Raw genomic sequence first — 27,165 nt, 5'->3', positions numbered from 1 at the left:
AAGGATGAAAAAGAGTCACTGCCCTCAAAGAGATCACATTCTAATTGGGGTTACAAAACAAAATAATAACCTTAACCCAGCAATGTCTGTAGCAATTTGCTGGAGGTGGCTGTGCTGGGAGAGTCGGCATGGGGATGGCGTGAGGGCTGGTAGTGAGGGCACCGGAATGGGTTAGTGGTAAGGAAGGCCACACAGAAATGCTCTCTGAATGGGCGCCAGAAAAAAGGAGTTCAACAGACAAGAATGGAGAAAGACAAGATGAGAACCAAGTAAGGGGCAAAGGCTGAGAGGTATAAAACAGCATAAGTTCACAGGACTGGAAATGTTTCTATATGGCTAGCACAAAATAACCCAGAGGAAAAATACAAACCTGGAAAAGCAGGTGGATAGATATGAAATAGGAAAGTACCTTAGGTGAAAAAGTGCTTAGTGGTAAAAGACTGGACTTGAAAGTTACTCAGTGTCAAATATCTGATTCACCATTTCCTTGTTGTTAAACACCTAGTAATAACTTCTTTGGACCTAATCCATAAATGTGATAAAAAAGAGTGGTTTGCTTTACAGAGTGGCTGCAAAGATTTTAAAAAAACAAACAAAAAACAAAAACAAAAAAACACTAATGCATGCAGAATGCCTAACCCAGGACCTGGCACAAAAAAAATCAAGGCAGCATAAACACAAAGGAAAGAAGAGAACTTGGTGTGAAAAAAGTACCACTTGGTAACTAAGGAATATATATAATATATAGACAAGAGTTAAGGTATTAGTTAATACTGAAGAGTATCCAGATGTGAGGGACAGAGTAGAATAACCCTAGAAATGGGTACCTTTCTTTAAAAGGTTACCTTTTGATTAGGTTTTTCCCTAAAGTCATACTTCTTGGTAGTAAACCTTTTGGTGCCATGTCTCCCCTCACAGAGGCTTGGGACAATTGTTGATATGTTCCCAACACCCTGTTGTTTTCAAACTTGAAGGAAGAAGACATAATGAACACAGAAGTAGCAGAGACAAAGCTGATAAAAGAGAAAGAGCAGCAGACAGCAACTGGCATTCTGGAAAAGTATTTATTGGGTGTATGTTCACATCGAATAAGATGAAAATGTTCCTCTTCTGTTAGCACCAGTCCCAACCTCTCCTATAATAGAAAAATAGGAAATTCCCCCACTTCAGTCACTGTTTCTCATCCAACTTTTTTTTTAAATGACCTTCTGATGCTCAGCTAAACCAGAATGATTAGGTGCTTAACTCAGAACAGTCTTTCTGTAGGAAGATCAAGTGTATTATTTTTTAAGGTGAGTATGTTCTATTTCTTTTCTAGTTCTGAAAGTAAAATCTGAAACCATATGGTTTTAAGAAGTCCACCAAGAGCGGCCCAGGTAAAAACCAATCCCGAATCTTTCTACAACAGATTTACTTTGTAACAAAACAAGTTAGATTTTTCTCAAAGCCAGACCATGTTCAAAAAATTCAGTTCCAAATGGAGTTTACAAAGGTCATCCCAAATGCTACTTTTTTCCCCCAGGGCAAAATTTTAATGTGATGGTCCAAATTAATTCAGATACCACACCATTTTCTTTCTGGACTGCGTTTTTATTTGACTAGAACTCCTGTGAACCAGAATATCCTACTTAGACTAGATTTATTTTCCTTAGAGCTGAGCTGAAAATGAACCATTCTAGGAGATTTAAGCAGAATTTTGATGAGAAGAATTATCTGTAATATTCAGTTCTAGTCCTAAGCATGTCGTGAACAGGGAAGAGCAGAAGTTAACAACTGTTTTCACTCCATTTAGCTCAGATGATTCTTCATATGACAAGATCTTTTCCCTACAACGACCGAAAGATCTCCAAACTTAGATTCAGGAGTTTTAGGTTCACAACATACACTAACGATGTTAATGTGAAGAGATGGCCTCACCAAATGACTGGAGTTTATAGACAGATCTTAAGTTCTACACACAGCAACAAGTAGATATGAATACAGTAAAATGCTCTGCAAGCAAACCAAACTTAGAGGATGAGTCTGTGCTGACGAAATATACAGACTTCCCAAGCATGACCTTCCTGGTTATTTCTAAAATCCTTTGAAGCATAATCTTTGAGGCTTATTGTTTTAAAATGTCTACTTCAAAGAGTTGTGAAAAATAACTTGGAATTTTACAGCTTATTTCTACAGATTTATACATACTCTGAGAAAATCAGACAAAATAAACATTCTAACTACTACTTCTGAAACCATTAAAGGATACTGCCAGGGCACCTTTTCAGGGTGGTGCAGTCAGTTAAGTATCCGACTCTTGCTTTCAAGTCGCAATCTGAGGGTTGTGAGAGCCCCACAGTGGGCTCCACACTCAATGCAGAGTCTGCTCAAGTTTCTCCCTCCTTCTCCCCCTCCCTTCCATCTCTAAAATAAATAAATAAATCTTTAAAAAAAAAAAAGAATAACACCTTTAGAGGTTATAGACATCTGACAGTGCATTCAAGTTTACGTGTTTATATTTTACATTGCAGTGAAGGAAATGATTTAAGCAATTCATTTTAAGAGTGAAATATTTCCTAAACATGAACAGCAGGGAGTATTTAAAAGTGAACTTAACTAATCATCCTCAGTAAGGAGGCTTTTTTGATGGAAAAGAATATGGTTACCAAATAATTATCAGTTCTGTAGTTTCAGAAGGGTTAAAAGAATTGGATCATTGTTGTTGTTCCTTTTCAAGCAAAAAAAATTACCATGTTATCCCAAGGAAAAAAGCAGCAAATTAACACAAGGTTTAAAAACACAGCTTGTGTTAATAATCAGTGTAAAGGGTCTGATTTACTTGGTCATCTGAGAATATAACACTTTCCAGTTGTTTTCTTGCTTTTCTGCTCTCATTACAGTAAACATTCTTAAAAAAAAAAAAAAAAAAAGAGTAAGCATTCTCTAACAAACCCTAAAGATTGCCTAATATAAGTATTTGAAAATTGCTTCTTGCTACTGTTCTTTATTCATACTTTGCTAAAGCCCCACCACATCTGCATTCTTCTGGAAATTTACGGTAATGCTGTAACTTAACTCTCATTTAGAGGATATAGGTTATTGGCTTCTCTTCTGCAATACCACTAACCCAATATAATTTTTTCACTGTTTCTTTTTAGTTGTTTTTAATAACATTCAACGGCTAAAGCTTGACATTTTCCTGTGTAAAACACCATACTCATTCACAAATTCCTCTTTCATGTAACTATATACAGTCACATTTCTTGGAACCAACATTTCACTTTATGAATTAGATTTTTTTTAGTCTTTGCTGTAAGAAACTGTGAGCAGTAAAATATAGGATTATCTATTCCAAAGGCCTTGGTATTTAAATACCACATTATTGATTCTTTAATGTTATGGACTGAATATTTACGCATCCCCTAAATTCATATGTTGAAATTCTAATATGATGGTATGGAGGGGGGTCTTTGGGAGGAAATTAGGTCATGAGGGTAGACCCCCTCATGAATGGAATTAGTGCCCTTATAAAAGAGACCTAGACAACTCCCTCTCTTCTTCCACCATGTGCGGATATGAGAAGATAGCAATCTGCAACCTGGAAGAGAACCCCAGGACTTGACCATGATAGCACCCTGATCTGACTTTCGGCCTTCAGAACTGTGAGAAATAAATTTCTGTTATTTATAAGCCACTCTGTCTATGGCACTTTATGACACCAGCCTGAACTAAGACACTTACCAAACTAGGTTTATATACGTAAATGTACAAATGTACAAATATGTATGTGTGTGTGTGTGTGTATACATACTTCTTTACCACCAAGGGGCTTCACATTTATATTTAAGGTAAAAACTGTTAACTTATGTTTAGCTCTATTTATTTCAGGGACACTCTTTGCCGTTGACAAGATGAATGATAAACTGGTGTTCCTATTTCTTTGGCTAGATTATTAAGAAACAGTAAGAACCAAAGGGGTTTCAGTTAGGCCCTGATCAAAGTGTTCTTTCATTAGCTTGTTTTTGAAATAATCTCATTAAAAAACAACTACTGTACCCTCAGGATCATCAGAAAACAAATACTGTACTCTGAAGACTTGGCACTAGACCCTGGGTGTTCCGTATTTTAATCCCTATGTTAGAATGTCTTCTCAAACTCACCCAAATGCAGTAACAGTGCTGCCAGATGTCCATCTCACAGAAAACCACAGTGAATTCACTGAGCACTAGTTCCTGGATAAAACTGTATAAAAGACTGACACGGTCTCTGGCTCTCATGGTTTTATATCACAATGTGGACATCCTCCTGACCACCCCCCACCTCCTCACCAAAGAGAAGACTAAGAGAGTGAGAGAGATTTTTTAAAATCTGAAGGTAGGGAGGCTAATAAGAAGAAAGAACATGGAACTCAGGGGCAGATGACCTAAGTTCAAATCCTGACACCTGACATCACCCCAGCTTCAGTTTCTCATCCTACAAAATACAGATGAAAATGATCCCATGACTATAAGAATCAAATGAGATAATATATATAAAAGCATTCTTTAAACTGCATTTATGTAGAAGGATCAAATTTCTTCTGCATGACTCCAAAGGAATAAGGTTCACCAAAAGGTAGTAGCCACAGTAGACCGGTTTCAGGGCTTACCAAAGATGGAATGGGGTGTCCCCAAATATTAAAGATACACAGGCTTACTGGCCTCTGGGCAATAATCCAGAAAAACACAGTAAGTTGATATACCATGTCCACAATAGTCATAGAGTCTAATATTTGCTCTTACCCTCTCTGGGGAAGAAGCAAAAATAATGACTACATATGGTATTAAATACGTGCCAGATTAATTTCTTCTGTATGCATGATGCAACTGAAAGATGGCTGTAATATCTGGATCAATCTGTCCAAGTCCTAGCTTTCCCATCATAGGCTTGGGATGAGAACTGAGTAAGACAGTATAACTGCCTAGCACAAAACAGCTATAAAAATATCATTTCTCTTTTAATATACCACTCTCAAACTCTGAACACTCAATTTTCATTATTTGGTATTCATAGAGCAAGGATATCTGATTAAATAAGAAGGAAATACTGTTCACCACATTATTCTTAAAAGCAAATTAGCACCAGCACAAAGATTCTGTTCAGAAAAATTAAGTTCTACAACTTTATATGGAAATCATGTACTGATTAAAAAAAAAAAAAAACAGCATGATACAGTATAAGCAACCTTGTAGTCATTCTTCCATTCATTCAACAAAGAGTACTAAACACCTATTATGTGCTAGTAATTTGTAATTAAAGGTTTTTTCCTCTGTAACTGAAACTTTTAATTAGATATATTCTACAGAATGCAAAAGAAAATCTAACCTGGATTCTGGCTATAAAAAGGTCCTCCGTTCATCTGATTCTGAAGGCTTGTCTGTGAAGTTATGGAAGGAGGGCGTCTATAGGGCAATGAGCCCCCTATTGTTGGGGGAGTATGGCGAGAGGCAGGTCTGTTCATGCTGTAGAACTGAACAGGATGACCTGAAAAAGGGACAGAGCATAAATTTGTCATTAAAAGATAATTATCTCAGGCAATGAAATGTTTTAGGTACATTGCCTGAATCTTAATAAGATTATTAAAAATAACAACGTTTAGCTAATTTAATTGCTATCTGATAAACATCATGCAAGGTCACAGTTATTGCTCAGCTGACATCAAAGTACAAAAGCAGGAAAGTAGGTAAATAAAATTAGGTTTGGAAAAGCTACATTCTAAATAGATTACTAATTATAATTTTATTAAATTAATAATTTGATAGGGTTTCAAAATCATCACAATTAAAATTTATGGCTTACTTCCTCCTCTACAGCCCAAAAATGGCCACTAAAAACTAAACAAGACAAGGGGCACCTGGGTGGCTCAGTAGGTTAAGTGTCCAACTCTTGATTTCAGCTCAGGTCATGATCTCAGGGTTGTGAGATCAAGCCCCGTGTCAGGCTCGGCTCTGGTCATGGAGCCTGTTTAAGATTCTCTCTTTGTCCTTCTCCCTCTGCCCTTCCACCCCCCACCTCGCGTGCACTCTCTCCCCCCCAAAAAAAAAAAAAAAAAAAAAAAAAAAAAAAAAAAAGATACAGAGAAAGAAAGTGGGGCGCCTGGGTGGCACAGTCAATTAAGCACCCAACTCTTGGTCTCGGTTTTAGCTCAGATAGTGATTTCAGGCTCCTGAGATCAAGCCCTGTGTCCTGCTTGGATTCTTTCTCCCTCTGCCCCTCCCCACCACCACCCCCACAACTCCTTCTCCCTCTGTAAAATAAATAAACCCCTTAAAAAAAAAAAAACCTAAAGAATGACATTTAGGAAAGCAAAACAAAAAATGTTTGACACATAGCCTTATCCAAAATAATAATAATAATAATAATAATAATAATAGCAGCAGTAAATTTAAGGTGATAAAGCAGTCAGTTTAAAGGAAAACAAAATATTTCAGCAAACGATCAAGTGACATAATTCCAAATCAAACACATCCTTATTCAGTCAAAACTCTCCATCTCCAAAACTAGATGACTTTGTATTAAAATTACAGCTTAAGAAATTTACAATTAAGAAAAAAGCTAAGATACAAAAAAAGTGAATCAAAATATATCTTATTTGTGGGGCGCCTGGGTGGCACAGCAGTTAGGCATGTGCCTTCGGCTCAGGGCGTGATCCCAGTGTTCTGGGATCGACCCCCACGTCAGGCTCCTCCGCCATGAGCCTGCTTCTTCCTCTCCCACTCCCCCTGCTTGTGTTCCCTCTCTCGCTGGCTGTCTCTATCTCTGTCAAATAAATAAATAAAATCTTAAAAAAAAAAAAGCATTAAAAAAAATATATATCTTATTTGTAATACCATCTCTAAATCTATAATATTAGCAATTTCACTCAATTTTGCTAAGTACTTCAACAGCTAATGCTAACTAAAGACATTCTTTCTTAATCTATCCAATTCCCTAATGCAATCCACTCCCTAAATTTTATTGTGACTCCACTTCCACTTAACATCATTCAGCTGAAGGCCTACTACTATTACAGATAGATCAGACAGAGGACTAGAGCACCCAAGAGAGATCACTCCAGCAGGCAAGAAAGGAGGGGAGGAAAAAGGAGGAGAGGGGAGGGGAGGAAGCAGAAGTGAGAGAGAGGAAGAAGGGGGAGGAGGAGAGATAAAGGGAAGAGGAAACAGGAGAAGAAAGTGCAGGGAAGAATAAAGGGAGGGGGAAAGGAAAAAAGAAAGAAAAACACTTCTGGCAATTTTTCATCTTATCCGTGATTGTAAAAAGGGTTTACATGAGTAAAATTGGTCTTCAGGAACTCCATAACTTTATCAAACATGGATTCATATGAACTCAGATAAAGAATATTAGAGAAGTACTCAAGATCTGCTATATCATTTACTTTTACATATGACAGCATCAAAACCTAAAAATCAATTCCGTTGTATAAAAAATCTGGAGTATTCAAGCTTAAACATAATCTACTGTCAAGTCTCTGTAACAATGATAAAAAAAAGTAAAAATATATAAACAAATTATTTAAAAGGGACATTTTGTCATTTGAATCACCAGATACAAATACATTATTGGCATTTAAGTAATCAATTGGTAATGAACTAATAATACAAACCTACCATTTCAAGTTAAAAGTATCTGATAATTAAACCATTACAAATTTTATATAGTTAGATACAGTCTAAAATCTCACTTAAGTCCTCAGTAATTCAAAGATAATACATAAAAGATTCTCTATTCATAAACCATTTACTTTGCCTTGGGTTAAAAAAGCAAACAAAACTACAGTTTAATTAACACAGACCTAACTATAAAACCTAAAACTAAAAAGTTCTAGAAAAAAACCAAAATCTTTGACCTTGTGCAAGGTAACAAGTTTGAAAGTATGACACTGAAAGCACGATCCATAAAAGAAAAAAAACAAACGAACTAGACTCAATCAAAATGAAGAACTCCCCTTCTAAAAAGTACCATTAAGAGAATAAAAAGGTAAGTCACAAATGGAAGAAAATATTTCCAAATCATATAATCAATGAAGGACTTAAATTCAGAAATAAGGGAATTCGATAAGAAAACAAACAATCCAATACAAAAGGTCTGTGGAGGGGAGCAAAACATCTGAAAAGACATTTCATCAAAGAAGATAAACAGATGGCAAAAAAGCACACGAAAAGATGTTTCTGTACCATTAATCATTAGGGAAATGAAAACCAAAACCACACAAGAAACTATTATATATCTAATAGAATGGCTAAAGTTTAAAAAAAAAAAAAAAAAAGCAAGTATGAACTAGTATGAGGAGCACAGGAGTCTCTCACACTGCGGGGGGATGTAAACTGTTCAGCCACTTTGGAAAACAATTTGACAGTTTCTCATAAGATTAAACATTCACGGGGCGCCTGGGTGGCACAGTGGTTAAGCGTCTGCCTTCGGCTCAGGGCATTACGGGATCGAGCCCCACATCAGGCTCTTCCGCTATGAGCCTGCTTCTTCCTCTCCCACTTCCCCTGCTTGTGTTCCCTCTCTCGCTGACTGTCTCTGTCTCTGTCAAATAAATAAATACATAAAATAAAAAATAAAAAGATTAAACATTCACGTACCATACAACCAGCAATCCTACTCCCTAGGTGTTTACCCAAATGAACTGAAAACCTACACTCACACAAAGTCTGCGTGTGTATGCTTATGGCAATTTTATTCATAATAACCCCAAAATGGAAATAATCCAAATGTCCCTCAACGGGGAAAGGGATAAACAAATTGTGGTACATCCAAATGATAGAACACTACTCAGTGATAAAAGAGAGCTAAATAATGAAACATGAAACAACATGAATAAATCTCAAATGCACCGGTGCCAAAAAGCCAGACCCAAAAGGCTATATACACATGCTTCTATTTGCATGATATTCTTACAAAGGCAAAACTTCAGAGATGAAAACAAAACAAAACAAACAAACAAACAAAAAAAAACAGATCAAAGGGTTGCCAGGGGCTAGGAGCGAAAAGGAACACTGACTACAAAGAACATAGAGGAAATCTGCAGACGACTGGACTATTCTATACCTTGACTGAAGTAGTGGTTACATCATTGTATACATTTGTCACAAACATACATACTAAAAAGGGTGAATTTTACTGTATGTAAATTATACCTTAGGAAGAGAAGAAAAAAGTACTTGGTGATTCAAAGACTGTATAAAACAGATTATATTGATATAAATTGTTATTAAGGCATTTACCTTACTTTTTGTTAAGAAAAACTATACTTAATCACTCATACAACAAATGTTTATTCAGTGCAGACTACGAAGCCATACCTATTAAATTGTGATTTTATTACTAAAATGTTGACTCTTGGGTGGGAGTGATTTGTTCCCTCTGGGCCTACAACCAACTTCAAGATGAATTTTTTACTCCACTGGTGCTGAAGCATAACAAGATTCTTATATTTAACTAGACAGTCTGGCCTAACAGAGACGTGTAGATCAAAGAATAGCCCACGTTTACATTTACATGGAAAGCTTTTCTCAAAAAGTGCTATCATAGAAGCTATCCCATAAAACACCATCCAAAATCCATTTTAGCTAAAAGTGTCCTTTAACACATTTAAACATCTGGTTATAGAAGCAGAGCTAAATATATATTCTACAAAGTATTCGGCAAGCTAAGGTGATGCGTGTCCAAACACATACATTTTTATAATAAAGAATTTGCTAACCAGCATCGCTATTAACTTTGCAAATACATTTTGTAGCAATTGAACCTTTTTTCCCCTTCCCCATTAAGACAGATTTTAGGCTGCAGTTTTAAAACACTAAAACACCAGTCAACCTTAAGTAACACTTAAGTAAACCTGAAATTCTTAAAAAGTCCACTGGCTATGTGTTTCCAGTGCTATGACAGACTTACAGAGACTTCCAAACTGTTATATCAAAGTTTTCCTATAAAATATACCTTAGAATTATTTGCATAGACTTTTTGTTAAAGGTTTAATCTCTAACAATACTTCTAACAACAACTTCTCAAAATTGTACAGAAGATGGCTCCATACTAAGTTCACAAATCTCCAGTAAATGAAATTCAAGCAATTAAAAAAATGTGTATTTGTGTTACTCTACTGGAAAAAAGTATATGAACTTTACCCTGATTTCCTCAGGAAATTCTACTCTTTTGTCAGATGACATTTTCTAAGTTAGTCCATTATTCTTTAGATTTTATACACACATACGCAGCACAAATAAAAGTCACAAAGCCAGAGTTCCAGGGAAAAGAGCCAGATGACTGGATGTGCCTGCCAAGGAAAAAGCCATACTCACCTGTAGGGGGAGTGGAAGAAACAACAGGGGGAGTTGGAGAAGTGAAGCCATCAGCAAGGGTCTGGGCCCCCCCAGCAGCAGCGTCTGGGGCAGTGGAGGAAGGGACAGTAGCAGGAACAAGAGGGGCAGGGGCAGATGCAGAAGTAGCAGGAAGGGGAGGAGTACCAGCAGAGCCAGCAGGGGCTGAGGGGAAAGAGGAGTAAGAGGCAGCATTATTGAGGCAGACCCATTTGGAAGGATTAGAAAAGGCATTAGAGAACCTAATGTTAAATATTCAGTGCTTAACAGTAACCAAAGAATAGAAGAGAATGGTTAAAAAAAAAAAAAAAAGAATGAAGCTTATATTAAAGGATTATTAGGTTTGCAGCAAAAAATTCAAAATGCTTAGGGTAATGTACAGATTTTTTAATTCATTAAAAACAGCATTCCATTTTACCTGAAAGCCACTACTCTGGAAGAAAGATGTTCCCTTTATATTGTAATTTTTAGCATAGTATTTTGTAACTAGTATATAAAACTAAACATAATACATTAGAAACAGTATTCCATTTTGAATTACAAAAATCAGAAAATAAACGCATATTCCAGACAAAAACATCTTATTAATAAGGTTAAAAATTTTTTTTTAGAAAAACACCCATCTTTTTCATGAGTTTTAAAAAGATATTATCTATTTGGTATCATGATAAGTAAATTAAATACAAAAAATTCTATCCCTAGGTCTTTTGTGTCATGCTTTTAAAAACAGAGTTTACCTTTGGTGTCTTCACATTAAACAAGCACATTTTTATGTTTCATTTCAGGGGAAAAAAAAAAAAAAGGGCGGAGGGGTAGCATTTCAGAGAGTATTAAGTTCCAAAAGTCCACTAAATTTAACTTCCAAGACTACTTTTAAATTTGTCCCATCCTTTGTTACCAATGTGATTCTCACACATACTGTGTCGAAACACATGCAATGTCAGAACACTAGCTGGAATTAAAAACATAAATCATACCCAGGAGGTACCTGAAACCTCGAAGCACCAACTGAGCCACTGCACCAAAGACACAAAGCCAAATACCAGAGAAGTATGTGAGCATACACTCAAAAATCGCTTGGCTAAAAATAACAAATGCATAAAGATTTCCCAAAATTTATGGGGTCGTAAAGGGGGAAAAAAATCATGATTATGAAGAAAGCCCACTGTAATTAAATCAGAAATTAATTCCAATTCAAAAAAGACAAGTACAGATGAGGCACCATTCATGTGTTACCTGGAAAGACACTGGGAGGAGAGGGAGTAGGAACAGCAATGGGAACTCCCACACTCCCACTTCCACTGTTCTCCCGACTGCTGCTCCGACTACTCGGGTGGCTTCCTCCACTACTCCCACTGCTGCTAAAGGAATGAGAGCCACCAAAACATGAGTATTTATATATAGTAAGATACCACCAGCATTTCCCAAAATTTTCTGAAATGAATATAGCTAAATAAAGATAATTTAAAAACCCTCCACTTCATGTATTAATTTGAGTAAAACAGGAAAAACACTGAGTTCAAGAAACTTGTTCTAACCACCTTTTAATATAAAGCATCTAGCAAAGAAATTGAAATTGGAGGAAAAATTCTGTAGAAATAGAAGTGGTAAGTGATAGGACTCAACACACAAAATAGTATTACTTTTACTCTCTGCAGAAACTTGTTTCATAATAAAAACACAGTCTTCCTACTAAACAGGTTGATTAATTTTATGTGTAATGATATCTTGATGTACCATCCCGTATTACTGTTTTATTATGTATAGTTTTTCATCTGTAAAGTTCCACCAAAAAACAACTTGCAATTTCCCACATCTGATCTGTAATTTTTTTTTCCACATCTGGTCCATAACTTTTTTTTCAGATCAACTATAACTATTAATTTTGTAGAGAAGTTTGTATTTTAAGATGTCTGTTTTTTCTGGGTTTTTTCAACTTCCTGGCCTCAAAGCTGCATCAGAACAGGAGCAGAGAGAGGTGGATTCAGATGAGGTTTGGGGGAGTAGAGTGAGGAAAAGTACTTAGTGCTTGGAAAATGAGAGAGATCTAACTGAAGTAATCTAAACAAGTTATGGTACTATGACCATCACATTTTGCACTGAGGTAGAGAAAATACCTGTAAGTTCGATTTCTCTGATTCACAGAAGCTGTCCTCACAGGGCTCTGCTGCGAGGGAGCCATATTACGGGTTGGGCTAGGTACGTAATCATTTGGTACCACTGGAGGACGCACTGGCTCCAGTGTGCGGTAGGGGGAGTGCCGCCTACAAAAAGAAGAGCGTACGTATTGTGTGATTAGCAAGTTTCGGCACAATAAATTCAAAGAGTTGCCAGTAGTGAAATACAATTTGTATTCAGAGACAGGAAAATGTTTTAACATAACCCAGCTACCAATTTCAGTCTTTCCTTAAGTATCACTTCCCTGCCATTAGGGTTTTGATGAGTATTGCTATTCTCTAGTCTCGAACCTCATTTGCCCGTACTCTAATGCAGTTTTGTTAGAGAGCACAAAGATTCTCCGAGCAAGTAAGCCAGTGTTTCCTGGACTCTCTTCTTTTTTTGGGGGGGGGGGGGATGAGTTCAAATTATTTTAATACCATGTCAAATTTCCCAACTGCGCTGCATGAATGCACTAATTATCTTCCTCACCCCTCTCTCCCTAACCAAAGATATTCAAAGATGGGGTAAATAAACCCAGAATCTGGCTCCACAACCCCCCCCCAACTGAAGATCAATAGCACCTATAACAAGTCATTTCCCTTTCTATATAGTAAATACACAGAAGCTAAACTATATCCATACACAAGTTACTCTCATCTCCTTCCATTCTCACTTCACCTCCTTCAACTTTCACCTTGCTCTCTTTTACCCTCTTACCCTCCTCAGAGTTCAACATTTAAAAAGGAGAGAAAAAGAAAAGACCATCTAAGTCTTTCTACCTTATTTGTTTTGGACCATAAAGTATAAAAAGGACTGAATTTTATTAATATATATCCTTCTTCTCAAAATTTCCTTTAAAAGGAAGAGAATGAGAAAAGGAAGGAAATATGATCAGAAATAGGATGCACAATGGCACACTAGTGATTAAATGAGTTCTCATCCCTAAGTTTCTGAATTCTTTATGACCACGATAAACACTCAACTGACATAAAACTCACATTTTGCAGATAAGATTCTGGTTTCTAAAAGAATAAAAATTGGGACCTCAAGATGTGAAAATTAAAAAGCTTTCTTTTCCTGAAATGATGTTGCTCCCTTGTAAAATTCTCAATAATTCACTCCCCACAAAGTCCCAGTGTTCCCTTAACTACTACTCTCCTGGGCTACTCAAGTTATAGTTCGCTGATTTTGGATGAGATCACTTTGCATTGACTCTGTCCACTGTACTACCCTCAAAATCTTGCATAAATACATTAATAATTAAAAATAAATAAAGGGCAATAAATGAGATACAGGGTCCAAGGAAGAAAAAGGAACGTCAGGAACTTGGATTTAAAATACTAAAAAGTTTAGGCATCTCTGAAATTGTAATGTAAATATTAAAAAAAAATAAGATAGGAAACTGATTAATTTCTAAACATCTGATTTCCAGACAATTTTTCCCAGACAATAAAAATGTTCTGTTTCATGCAAGAAAAAACCCTTTGCTGACTGGGTGAAGGCAATGATAAAAACAAAGTAAAAAATTAGGGGCAAAAGAACAAAATATGATGGCTAGGCAAAGACTATGCAAAAAACCCAGGTTGTGACCATCAACTGGCTTGTGGTGTTCAGCAACTCTGGTCTCCAACGATCTTGCAGAACCCTTGCTAATACACAAAGGAAACAAATTCTGGTATACGTATAAATCTTCAAAATTTGACAGCAACACAAAGCTTTATTTTACTAGAGATGACAGCAGGTTACCTTGCTAACAATCTTGACTTAAAACCAAACAAAATCTGTCAGGCACTACAAATGACAGAATGTAGATATTCCATAGGAAAATAAATACTTCCTCTTGAACTCTCTACTTTTACCTCTGCACAATTACATCCTATCATGTCATCAACATTCTACCCTTAAGTTTAAATCTTATTTGATCTACTACTTTCCTCTCTAAGCAGAATTTGTTTTGTTGACCCCAAATAAAATCATCCTATTTCCGGCTGGAATTCATTTTTATTCTTCTATTTGCCACTGTCCTAACTGTAACTCCTCTTCCAACATTATCCTCTTTTATACTCTAACTCATCTTTGTTCTGTCCTAACCCATGGTGCTTAATTAGCTTTTTGTCATTTTCTTTGTCTTTTTTTCCTTCCTTCCTTTTTCTTTCTTTCTTCCTTTTTTCTTTCTTTCTTTTTTTTTTTTTTTGGTGAGGGGGCCAAAAACAACATTGCCAATTAAAAAAATTTTTTTTTAATTTAAAAATTTAAAGCCAATCGTTGTCAAAGCATTTTGTCTTTGTCTTATACATTTTTTTAAAAATCCAATTTGTGGTACAATGACTCTGAAAACTTGATAGAGGACAAATATTACCCCCTTTTACAGATGAAAAAACTGAATTGCTAAGAGGCTGACTATGCAAAACAAAAGAGCAGGAGCAGAGCTGGACCACAATTTTAGTCATCTGGCTTCTGGGATATGTCCACCTGATTACAAATTTCCATGATACAATTTTTTTTAAGTTTTATTTATTTAAGTAGTCTCTACACCCAATGTGGGGCTGGAACTCACAACCTGAGATCAAGAGGTGCATACTCTTCTGACTGAGCCAGCCAGGCACACCAATAAACCAAATTTTTATATTATGATGCTATAGAAGAAAAATTTTAGAAGCTTTTACATTAATTGGCCATTTCTGCCAGAAGTCAAATCCAGAGCTCACTTCTGCTGGACTAAATTAAGCTCAATACTCTCATAACAACATAAGATATACAGAATTATGTAATCTACACATTATTCTTCACAAGAATAGTCTAAATAAGCACAAATGTAATGTGAAATACTCCAAAAATTATCTGAAATTAGAGTGCAATTTATAATAAACCATGAACTTGGGCTAGGATTTTACCTCAAATTTAAAATTCATTAGAAAAATAGCTTGAAAACAAAATATTTTTTAAGTATAAAGATGTTTCCCAGAAAAAAGTTACATACAAAAAAGTTAATCTTAGGGAGATAATGTTGTCTCAAATATTAAAAATAGTTGAAATATATGTAGTGTTTAGTTTTCAACAACACTACATGAAATGGTTTTCAATTATTACTTAGTTACATACTTACCCAAGTGTCCCTTTCCCTGACATGGGAGGGCTGGGGGGTTTCTGAGTTGGAGGTGTCGTACGTGGCAGCCCACCCATCTTCATATTCTGGGTACTCACCTAAAAAAATTTTGAGGAACAATCAAAATTTGTATGTAGTGAAACAAAATGTCACTTGTGGGAAATGTTATGCTATTTAACAAAGGAGGGGAAGGTTTAAAGAGGAAAAAAAAATTAGAGGCCATGCATTTCATATGCAATTTCTACTCTATTTTATTCTACAGTTGTACTCAAAGGACTCTTCCTAACATGAGATTTTCAAATGACTGTAAACTTACATGCAAAGACTGTATTTGCCATTAGGCCATCACACCAACAGATCACTGGTTAGATTATTTGATACTATATTTAACTGAAATTCAAAAGGATAACTATAAGAACTTTAGTTTTAATAAAGAGAAACTCAAAAACATAATGCCTTTAAACAAGTATATATTTAGATATTAGATAGCAAGTATATTATAAAAATACGTTTCCCAATAAAATATGCACTATAGTTTTGATTCATTGTAACTAGAGAATATGAAATAGTTAAACTGTATGATATACCGAAAAAATTTTCAGTTTTAAAATAGTGGCCCAGCCTAACAATTCAGATTTCTTTAATGTTGTCTTAAAGGAATCACCCACCTGAAAACTGCCAAAAGTTAAGGCATGTTCCTAAACCTCTGAACTAGAAAGTTAGGGCTGAGGTATTCCATTCAGTTATGAGCAATACAGGGGCCACTGGCAATGTCCTAGTTCCACTGGGAGTTAGACACACTCAGGCCCAAAATAAAGATTATGGGAAAGGTAACAGAGTCCTAAATCAGAGCTGGGCCATGACTCCTCATTATTTTATCTCTAACTGAAAATGCAAGGGTAGGAGAGTAGTGTAATCTGGGAACAACTGATGCCACCAAAGAACTGTATAAGTACTTAACAGAAAGCTCTAGAAATCTGGATGTCCTAAAGCAATAAGAACTGTCATTCGCAAATATAGTTCAAATGCAATCTCAAATTGTTTGAGATTACCAATGGGTCAGAGTAAATGTTCAACATAAAGGCTCATACCTGACCCTATTTTAAGCCCCTAATATTCTGGATAGCCAAATACTTTAAAAAAAAAAAAAAAAAAGAAGGATCTTAACTTTTCTCATAAGAATATATCTGGAGTATTCAAATTATACTTATAAAATGAAACTGTAAGACATTACACCATTGAAATCAGAATACATTTATAATTGTAATTTCAAAATATAAATTTTAAGAAAACAAATCATAATCATATACAGAGTATTGAGGCTGCCAAAATTAACTCTGGCTTCAATGAAATTTTTAAAACTCCTAAAATACTACTTGTTATCTGAATAGGCAAGAAATAATATATCAAGAAACAAACTCTCAAATGAATAGCCCAGTGAACAAGTTGTGTGTGATGTTAAAACCATCTTTAATGACAAATGATACCTTTGAGATGTCAATATTTTTAAAGTGAAACATTTATCCATAATCCTTTTTGTTACTTTTAAACAATAAATACAAAACAAACCGGTTATTAAGAATAAAGATTAACTTATCCTTGTTCTCCCCCTCATTAATAAGCAGAGGGTATGCTAATCATATCTTAAAATGAAAATTCCAGAAAAAGTTTTGAAAAAGTCAATCCCCTTTGGGGAAAATTTTGGGAGTAATATGACAAATAACCAGTAGCTTTTCAAACCGTAATCTTCTTTATGATACCAGAAGATTTTTTATAGTAGTAACTAAAGTCCTTTAAGCTCAACCTTAAACAACATAAAACCCAAAGTTACTTTAAGTGACGAGGGAGAAGTAGGTGAGCCAACACTAAACTACATCAATTTGCTAGAAACGGGAAGGAAAAGGAACAGGGATAGAAAAAATAAAAGAGAATTTTATTCTATACATGGAACAGCTAAAATACTTGAAAACAGCTTTCCAACTTTGATTCAAGGTTTTGGTATCTAAGGTGTTTTTATTTAAATTGCAGTATCTTCTAGAAATCTTTTAATCAAAAAATATAAAATAAACAATCTATAAGTTAAAATCTGATGGACATTTCCATAAACAAAACTTGATAACATTTTATGATCTGTACGATCATCAAATGATTGTATCTGCTTGGTTAATGGGGTTTGGATAAGTAACTTAAATCACTGAAGAAACCAAAGAGGCCCTGCAGAATGTCCATAAACAAAGAATTTTTCAATTTCTCTTCAAGGTGGTTTTCCTTTGTGAAAATGCTTCTACGCTAAGTAAAACAATGAACATGCTATGCAGAAGCAGAAATACTGGGGGCGCCTGGGTGGCACAATCAGTTGAGCATCCCACTCTTGATTTCAGCTCAGGTCACGATCTCTCAAGGTCGTGGGCTCGTGGGACTCTGCACTCAGTGGGGAGCTGCTTCTCTCCCCCCCTCTCTCTCCCTTTCCCTCAGTTCTCACCCCCGCTTGTGCTCTCTAATAAATAAATAAATCTTAAAAAAAAAAAAAGAATATAAATACTGCCATCTAATTTGAGGAAAAGGGAAAAGAACAGGAATAACTGCCAAATAAAACTTAATTTATCATAGGTAGGATCAGTATTATAATTAAAGTATATTTCAAACATAAAATCATTTGATGAAAAAAATTTACTGGCTGTCATGGTTCTCAGCACTATTTTGAAGGAAGTTTATGGGGAGACAACATTTGCTCACAAGCAGCAAAACACAGGAGGACTAAACCGTGTGCATAGTGAAGGGGACCTCAAGGGAGAGAGACCATGAGACAGAGACAGAGAAAGAGAGAACACACCCGGGACAAAGAAAACAAAGCAAAACTGCACCCACTTTATAACAGCAATTCCACATGAAACTTTAAAACAAACTGTAAACATAAACAGAACTATCATCTGGCACATAAACACATAGTTAATGGTCCTGAACCATGAGTGGGATTGCTCATTACACTTTTCAAAGTTTTATTGAGAATCAGAATGAAGTTTGGTGGCTTATTGCAACAATCATTCAATTATGTGGTATTTGTTGATGCCATAAAGGGGAAAGTCATTGTTAGAGCTAAGTAAAGCAGCTATTAAGTATAAGGAGGAACAGCAGGAAACACGCCCCTCCCCCCTTTTTTCCTACCCCCCAAAAAAGACAAAAACAAAAAAAAAACCTTGAAGCAGGAAAAGTATTTCATTTAAGTGATGAAGCTCAAATATTTTGCCACTGGCCTGTGACTAAGGAATGCAGATAAAACTGGAAGTAGAAATGTTCAAACAGTGGTCTTATTTCCCAGGCTTTGGAGATCTCTACAACTAGCACAAGCATCAAGCCCATTCTTATGCCTTAATATTTTTTTCTACAATGTTCCTACCTGCTCTATGCTTTTTTGGTACATTCAATACCTTGATATATCATAATATAATGCTCATTAGAAACCTCAGTGCTTTCCAGTACCCTGTGAACTTCAGTAATTTTTATAAAGCTGGCCTGCCAGATATCTCTAGTTCACAAAGGACATTTCTGCTATGAAGAAATCTCCCATTGACATATGACCTGCTATGATTGAATACCGGCAGACACATTCTAAAATGATATCTGTGATATATCCCTCATTTATCAACCACTTATCACCTACCAGACTACTAGGTACAAGGGTAAGGAATATGAAAACCAAGGGAGACATTTGGGTGGGTGGGGGCGGAATGGGACACAAAGACCTATAAAATGATTCCTCTGCTTTTAAGGAATTTATAGTATTTTGGATTAAATTGGACACCTATGTTTTAAGCAAAAAGGAATGTCTAAAAATTATATAGAAATCTCCAAAAAAGAAATACCAATACGAGAAGGAAAAACTACAGAAAGGTTCAGTGAAAAATCTAAGCTGGACTGTTACTTAGGAAAAAAAAAAAGAATTTAAATACAGAGAGAGAATTTAAATACAGAGATACGTATAGCCTGTATCTGGATGTGGAGTAGTGAGGATGGGCAGAAGCTGTGGTCAAGCACCTCTGGGCCTTCATTCACTGTCCAGTATTATTCCCCAGAGTCCCATCCAACACAAAATTCTTTGGCTTCCTAGACATCTCTATCCCTCTGTTCAGAGGATATACATTCCTACTTCAATTCCCAGGGCTAGGAGGAAAAGGACCAAGAGATCCTTTGAGGGAAATCAAAGCTGTAATCAGGAGTTCAAGTATGAATTCAGAAGAGGTAAAGTTTTTAGTAAGAGAAAGACAAAAAGCCTAAGGTACTAAGAGTCCTGAAATAATCCAATACAGATATAAGGGAATAAAAGAGTAGGAATAAGGGGGAAGAGAGACAGGTAAAGAAAGAAGGACAAGAAAAAAGGAATAAAGATGGGCAAATTTGTTTGATTTTGAAAATACTTTCTGACAACCGGCCTTTGCCAAAATAGAATTGGTGGCTTAGGATTGGAATAGGCAAAAACAGATGGGTCTCCCAAGGGTTGCTGTTATGGAGTTTTCCCTCCAAATGATGTGCCACATAAATGTTCAAGAGTGAACCCTCAGCTGCACGTGAAAGCTGGAAATGTGAGAAGCAATTTATCACCTTCTGTAGAGAACACACTCGAGTGAAAAACTAAAGCCGTATTTTTATACAGGGTCAAGTTAAGGATCTTCAAGATCCCAGGCAAAATTTTCAAAAGTGTTATATTCTTAATGTGTTAGTTGTAAAACAAATCCTTAACCCCTCCTCATTAATTATTTAGAATCTGCTTGTACAGCATATTCAACTGAAATAAATACGACACCAACAAATTAGTAGTCCTTACTATTTTTTATTAAATATATTTATTTAAAAATACTAAAGCTTAGCTTCATTAGTGACAACTTCACTGCTTTCAAAAGAAAAATCCATTTCAAATACATTAGTAACAGGGTCTTAAAACTCTCTTTACTATTAAAATAAAGAGTGGGGAATGGGTATCCCAGTTCCAGGTAAATTCTACTTTTACACGGCCTCAGGTACATATGAAAACACTTCCAAAACAACATCCCACCCTTTAGCTTTTCATGCCTTTTGTTGTAAAAATATCACATTATTTTCAAAGGTCTTATGAATTAAACTCTACAACTTGTTCTCTCCAAAGAAAAAAATAACCTAAATTTCAGATGAAAAGAACCATGAAAACACCATGAGAACATGCTATGTAAAATGTTAAAAATTCAACTTTTAGTATGGAGGCTTCTTCTGAGTCAAATCCCATGTGTCTGGACCCCAAGTGTGATCTTCGTTTAAAGTCTGTCTGAAAGGCATCAAAGGTCTGACAGCAACAAGAGCAAACACAGAGTTCATGAAGAACTGAGGAAATCCAAGGAGCAGATAATCCTACCAACAAACATCAGGAGACCTTTAGCGCACTTGATAGAATCCACAGGTCTCCAAGATCATTTGAAAACCACTGAACTAGTATATTATCTGCAGTCCCTTCCAACTATAACATTTTCTCTTTAATTATATTTTCTACCTTAATGTATTAAATTTTTCCATTCATCACCCTTCCAAAACTGCTCATTTTTTAATACCAGAATAAAAAGAGAAATGGTTATACAGTGAACATTTTTTCCACTCTACTTTGTTTCACCTAAAATTATTAATCATGTGCTACAAGTTTACGGAGAAAACAGACATTCACAAAGAGGACAGGAAGAAAGAAAAGACAGCGCTGGTGAACTCTAGCTTCCAGAATGAATTCAGGGTACTCTTCTCACCAGGCAACTCTACTCAGAGCAGAAACAGCTACACAGAGCCACAATACTCAGGAGTGAAGCTTTCTGATACAAACAGCAAAGACATTAAGGAACCTTATACAAGTGTGATATTTCCTTGCTTTCTAGGGGCTTCTCTCATTTCCTACTCATTTTGGTCTATCTCCCACATGGAACAGATCCTGAACGCAGGAAGGTCAAGAAGGAATCATAGCAGGGTTTGGAGGAAATGAGCATGGGATAGTAGCTTAAACAAGCTGGTCTAAACTTAAAGGGGAAAAGAATTGGTTCATTTCTGTGTTTTTCCTTCAGGAAATCTTTCTGTGCACTTTTATCACTTTGGAGAAAACACATCAATAGCTAAAATTTGAATACAGGATTTACAGAAAAAGAGTGAAGGTACTCACACACTGCTTTGGGTCTAGTTCTTTGTATTTAATGCAGAAGGAATAGCCTCACAATTCCACATGCCCCACTTACCAAGAGTGAGGGCTTGGAGCCAAAATTCTACTCACTAACACATGAAGTTTATTTGCTTGACTCCTCTAGTCACATCTTTCTACCAGGATCTATCGAAATGTCTGTGGCCATGGTTAGTATTAGTAGCTAATGATTCAGATCTCAGTTGTCTTCTTATCAGTTTCTATACTGAAGACATGGCAAATAACAGGGTTTTGGAAAGAAAATATATTTGGAAAGAAGTTATAAAGTTCAGCTAAGAAAATAAGAACAAAAAGGAAATGCATGCTCAGTTTGGCGAAAATAATTTTAGTAACATTCTATTTAAACGCTTCTTGAATACACTTGAATGTCTTTTACTTAATTCTCCGAAATACTAAGATGTGAAAAAAACAAACCCTAAAGTGTCACTAAAACAAATATTTTTCTAATTCTTAATGTGTATTTTGTTAAACATTCATGAACTTTTGATAACTTGATATAATTAATACTCAGCTAGTAAAACTCTCAAAGTGAGTTTATACTGAAATATATATCTTACATAGCAATTTGAAAAAGAGAAACTAATTTTGCTTTTTGCAAAATACATGATACTGCAACTTAAAAAAAACCCGTAACACTGAAAATTTTCCACTTCTCAATTTCTTTACATTGACTAAGAGTCAAGAGATAATGACATACTGGCCACAAGGTGTATAATAAAGCACACCATTTATAGAATAAAAAGGCTATTACACAGGGGGAGGGTTAAATAAAGCATATTAGTTGGCCCTCCAATCCATAACATAAATTCTACATTTACAAAAGTCCACCTAATTTTACTTCATAATGACATTTTATGATAGGGTAACTTATATTTCAGTTTCATAAAATATATTAACATTACAAAATAAGCATTTATTCAAAAATATTTACTAAGCACCTAATGTATGCATCAGGCACTATTTTAGGCACACAGGACAAGGTGGTGAACAAAACAGACAAAAATTCTGCCCTCACAGAACATGAAGATACAAAACAGTTACATGACAAAAATTTTTTTAAATTAAAAAAAGAAATTATTTGTTGATTTTAGAAGGCCAAGTGCCAAATATCTCTTCACTCCCCGTATGTAATATTCTACATAAGAACAAAGAATGGAAATCCAGCCCTGGAATCTCTTACCTTAAATCTAAGCAACCACTTAATGCATAAATGGAGCAAATAAAAGAGGTAAGGAAAAAAAGCATTGAAAGGTTAGTTGGAACTTCAGGATGTGAAGAGAAAGGAAAAAAACAAAGAAAAAACAAGTTAAGCATTCAGCATTAAAAAATAATGTTTCAGTAGATCATAGAAAGAGTGGTCAAAGCAGAATGTGTCATGAACAGGAGGGTTTTTTTGATGAAATTATATGACATTTTTTGTTCAAAAACTTAACTTTATTAAAGATTTCTTCAAATTGTTGACCCTTAAACACTAAAAGTCCAAATAATAAAAGGGACTAGAGTCCCAAAAGAATAACATTTTACCTGAATTAAGTAAGAATTGGAAGGGGAAGGAAATCATGTGTTTATTATATAAGTGGGCAAGCACAGATATAATGTTTTATATTCTAAGTGCCTTTTGTAATTAGATTCTGGCATTACCCTAAAATTTTCTATCAGCAGTTGTTAGCTTTGAATAAATCTCAAAATTATAAAATTTTAAATATTTTATAAAATTAAATATCAAATTCCAAATAGTGCTTATATCAAAATTCTAAGAAAAAGATTTTTTTAAAAAAATTTACACTGTATGTTTTCATTTACCTAGATCAACATTAAATTTACATTTAACTGATTTCTAGCCATACTAGTAGGGTATTTTTTTTTTTTAGTTTAAATTTGCTTATATAGACATAAATCAACTGTATAAACCATATAGTTTCATGGGTATGTAAATATTTATTCAGTCACATTTGATAAGTCATTGCCTTTCAAATCACTGATTAAGATGAAAGCTTTAAGTTTAAACTTAATACTTAGCTGAAGTTCCAAATAGCTTAAGTATAAATATCAATTTAAATGAAATTTATATGCACCTCAGTTTTGATCATGGTACTATACATATATAGCAGACACTCTAATACATTTTTGTAAAATAGCCAGGATATATAATGGCTACATACTCAAAAGCAGTGGAAATATTAATTTACATATTACTTTCATCTACACTATTCTCACCCAAAATGTTAAGGTAAAATTATTTTAGAAATATTCTAAGTACATGTTTGTTTATACATGTTCCTTCTGAAAACTAATGCCAAAGCTTTGCTGATAAATATTTGAGATAAGGTAGATACTTTAAGAACATGCTGAGTAATTTTTTAATCAGTCATATTCAATTATTGAAAGATTAGAAAAATTATACCACACTTATTTGCCCGATCTATACGAGGTATTGTCATAACTGATTAAGTAAATGCAATTCATTTAAAGATGACTGTTTAAAACTTGAAAACACAGCACTAAGAAGAAGTAAGAAGGATATAATAGTTATAGTAGTAATAAGGAATCTTCAGAACCACAGCTAGGCCAAAACTTGGGCCTCCGGGAAAGAAAAGACCAAAAGCTTAATTTTCTAAAGAGTTAGTTCCATTATGGACTATTGTTTTTAAAAGGTTGACAAAAATTATACTTACCTTTACTCCATGTCCAATATCATCTAGAATTGTATAGTCAATAGGTTTTCTAATATAACGAACTGGTCGTTCAAGATTGGCTGGAGCAATAATCTTATGTGTCCTTGAAGTGTTTTTATTGGTGGTCAAAATACCGATCTCTCTTCTTGCAACTTTCTCTTTATGAATATCAACGGTCTGCAAAATATAATATAAACATAACACAAAAATGTATAACTCTACTACCCAGAAAAGTCAAAATATAAATGCTCAGAGATTTAACATCATTATTCATATACTTAACCCCAAATGCTAAATTTTGTCCTTTTTGGACCTACTGGCTTTCTCCATTCTTAGGCTAAAGCAAGAGTTGACAAATCACGGCTGGCAGACCAAATCTGGCCCACAAGACCAAATCTGTTTTTTTTACAACCTGAAGAGGTTTGTTTATTGTTTTTTGGGTTTTGGTTGTTTTTTGGTTTTTGGTTTTTTACAAACATGTTTTTACATGTTTTAATGGTTTTTTAAAATCACAATAAAAATAATGTCATGACATGTGAAAATATACAGAATTCAAAATTTCAGTTTCCATAAATAAAATTTTATTGGATCATAACTATTCTACTTGCTTACATATTTTCACACTACAAGGGCAGAGATGAGTAGTTAAAACAAAGACTGCATGGTCTGCAAAGCCTAAAATATTTATTAGCTGGGCCTTTTCAGAAAAAGTGTGCCAGCCCTTGGGTTAAAGCATGGTAATTTTTTCCCAAACTCCATTAATATTTAAACTAACATAATGATTAAGAAAGCCCCAGGTATTAATTTAGTTACATTTTAAAATAACCTATGTATAATTTCCATTGGTGTTCAAATGCCTTTTAATTTACAAAAAAAAAAAAGAGGCCTAAAATATAAATACAGTAACAGTCATCTTTTTACAAAAAAAAATTTGCTTATATTTTATCATGACAAAATACTTATAAAATATTTCATTAATTTATCCTATTTATTTAATGTTCACATAGGATAAATGTATTTTTACTCAGTCTTCTATTTGCTAATAGATGGTGAATTTCTGCACAAACACAGATAACTAATACATTTAAACAGCATTTTTCAAACAGCAGGTTATAATTTAGTGGAATGTGAAGAGCAATGATTTTAAATAAAAAAGAAAATACTAGACTGCATATACACATAGTATTTTTTCCTGAAACATTTGTTATATATAAAGATATACAGAAATTGTGTATTAGATGCAATGTAAAATATACTTTTATTGTGCGTTGCAGTCAAAAAAGTTGGAAAAAACCTCACTAAAATTTTTCATATCTCTCACACCATTCCTGGCTCAAGCAGCAATTAACAGACACTAATTCCTCCCCAGTCCCACTTCACGTTCCCCTCTTTGAAAATGGAACCATGTAATAACATAGAAATGAAAAGATGATAACCATTATGACATTATTAAATATCACTTTAAGAAATTTGAAAGCTGGGGGGCACCTGGGTGGCACAGCGGTTAAGCGTCTGCCTTCGGCTCAGGGCGTGATCCCGGCGTTATGGGATCGAGCCCCACATCAGGCTCTTCCGCTATAAGCCTGCTTCTTCCTCTCCCACTCCCCCTGCTTGTGTTCCCTCTCTCTCTCTGGCTGTCTCTATCTCTGTCGAATAAATAAATAAAATCTTTAAAAAAAAAAAAAAAAGAAATTTGAAAGCTGGGGTGCCTGGGTGGCTGAGTCAGTTAAGCATCTGCCATCAGCTCAGGTCATGATCTCAGGCTTCTGGGATTGAGTCCCACATTGGGCTCTCTGCTTGGCAGGGGGTCTGCTTCTCCCACTCATTTTCCCCTCTGTGCTCTCTCAAATAAACAAATAAAATCTTAAGGAAAAAAATCTGAAAGCGGGGTGCCTGGGTGGCTCAGTAGGTTAAGCATCTGCCTTCGGCTGAGGTCATGATCCCAGGGTCCTGGTATCAAGTCCCATATCTGGTTTCCTGCTCAGCGGGGAGCCTGCTTCTCCCTCTGCCTGCCACCCCCCCTGCTTGTGTGTTCACTCTCTCTCTGACAAATAAATAAAATCTTAAAAAAAAAAAAAAAGTGAAACCATAAGAATGTAAACCCAACCGCCCATAGCAGAATCTAAGTTTACTGCAAATTGAAACTTCAATTTCAAATTTTTGTGGTGAAAATATTAATAAATTTCTGGAGAATGAAAATGGGGAAGCAACTTTCCATATCTGCATTAATATACATTTTATTATAAGCACATATTTTTTAACTGTTTAAAAAAATTGAGACTTTTTTTAAAGAGCACTGAAAACATCTGATCATGCCTGGGGACTGGAAGCACTTCCATATTACTTCTATGTTCACTTTATATACACATAAACACACAGCCCAAACCCACAGATCATTACACTAAGGATAAAACAAAAACCAATACAGCAAAGGAAAAGATCTCAGAACTAAAAGCCTAAACCAGGCTCTTACAGCTTCCTGGGAGGGAAGTCAAAGCGCAAACAGTGAGTTATAAGACAATATATCCCTTCATCAGGAAGGACAATCTTCCCAGCACTAAACTTTAAAAGGAACTGGTTGGAGAATTCTGAAGAGAAAAATGTTGCTTCTTATATTAATTCTCATTAAAAACTAAAGGCACGTTTAAAACATAATTCTTAACAGCATACATCCATGGA

The 27,165-nt window shown here is 35.0% G+C and overlaps 1 protein-coding gene across 43 annotated transcripts in view; it reads right to left on the bottom strand.

Annotated features, from left to right (window-relative positions):
• ABI2 (abl interactor 2) overlaps positions 1-27,165 on the bottom strand; it is a 130,966-nt gene that overhangs the window by 34,141 nt on the left and 69,660 nt on the right. For 7 of the 43 annotated variants that reach the window (XM_034655031.1, XM_034655026.1, XM_034655028.1 and 4 more), the window contains 5 exons: positions 24,487-24,663; positions 15,610-15,707; positions 12,461-12,607; positions 11,580-11,704; positions 5,344-5,502 (listed from right to left, as the gene is read on the bottom strand). In XM_034655031.1, the coding sequence (XP_034510922.1) occupies positions 5,344-5,502; positions 11,580-11,704; positions 12,461-12,607; positions 15,610-15,707; positions 24,487-24,663 (706 nt within the window). Of the gene's footprint in view, positions 1-5,343; positions 5,503-10,325; positions 10,509-11,579; positions 11,705-12,460; positions 12,608-15,609; positions 15,708-22,991; positions 23,010-24,486; positions 24,664-27,165 lie in introns of all 43 variants that reach the window. The other 36 variants (XM_034655024.1, XM_034654999.1, XM_034655007.1 and 33 more) reach the window with 13 other exon arrangements.

Source organism: Ailuropoda melanoleuca, chromosome 2 (genome assembly GCF_002007445.2).
Source record: "Ailuropoda melanoleuca isolate Jingjing chromosome 2, ASM200744v2, whole genome shotgun sequence".
NCBI lineage: Eukaryota > Metazoa > Chordata > Mammalia > Carnivora > Ursidae > Ailuropoda > Ailuropoda melanoleuca.
This window is presented reverse-complemented; position numbering and strand designations above follow the sequence as displayed.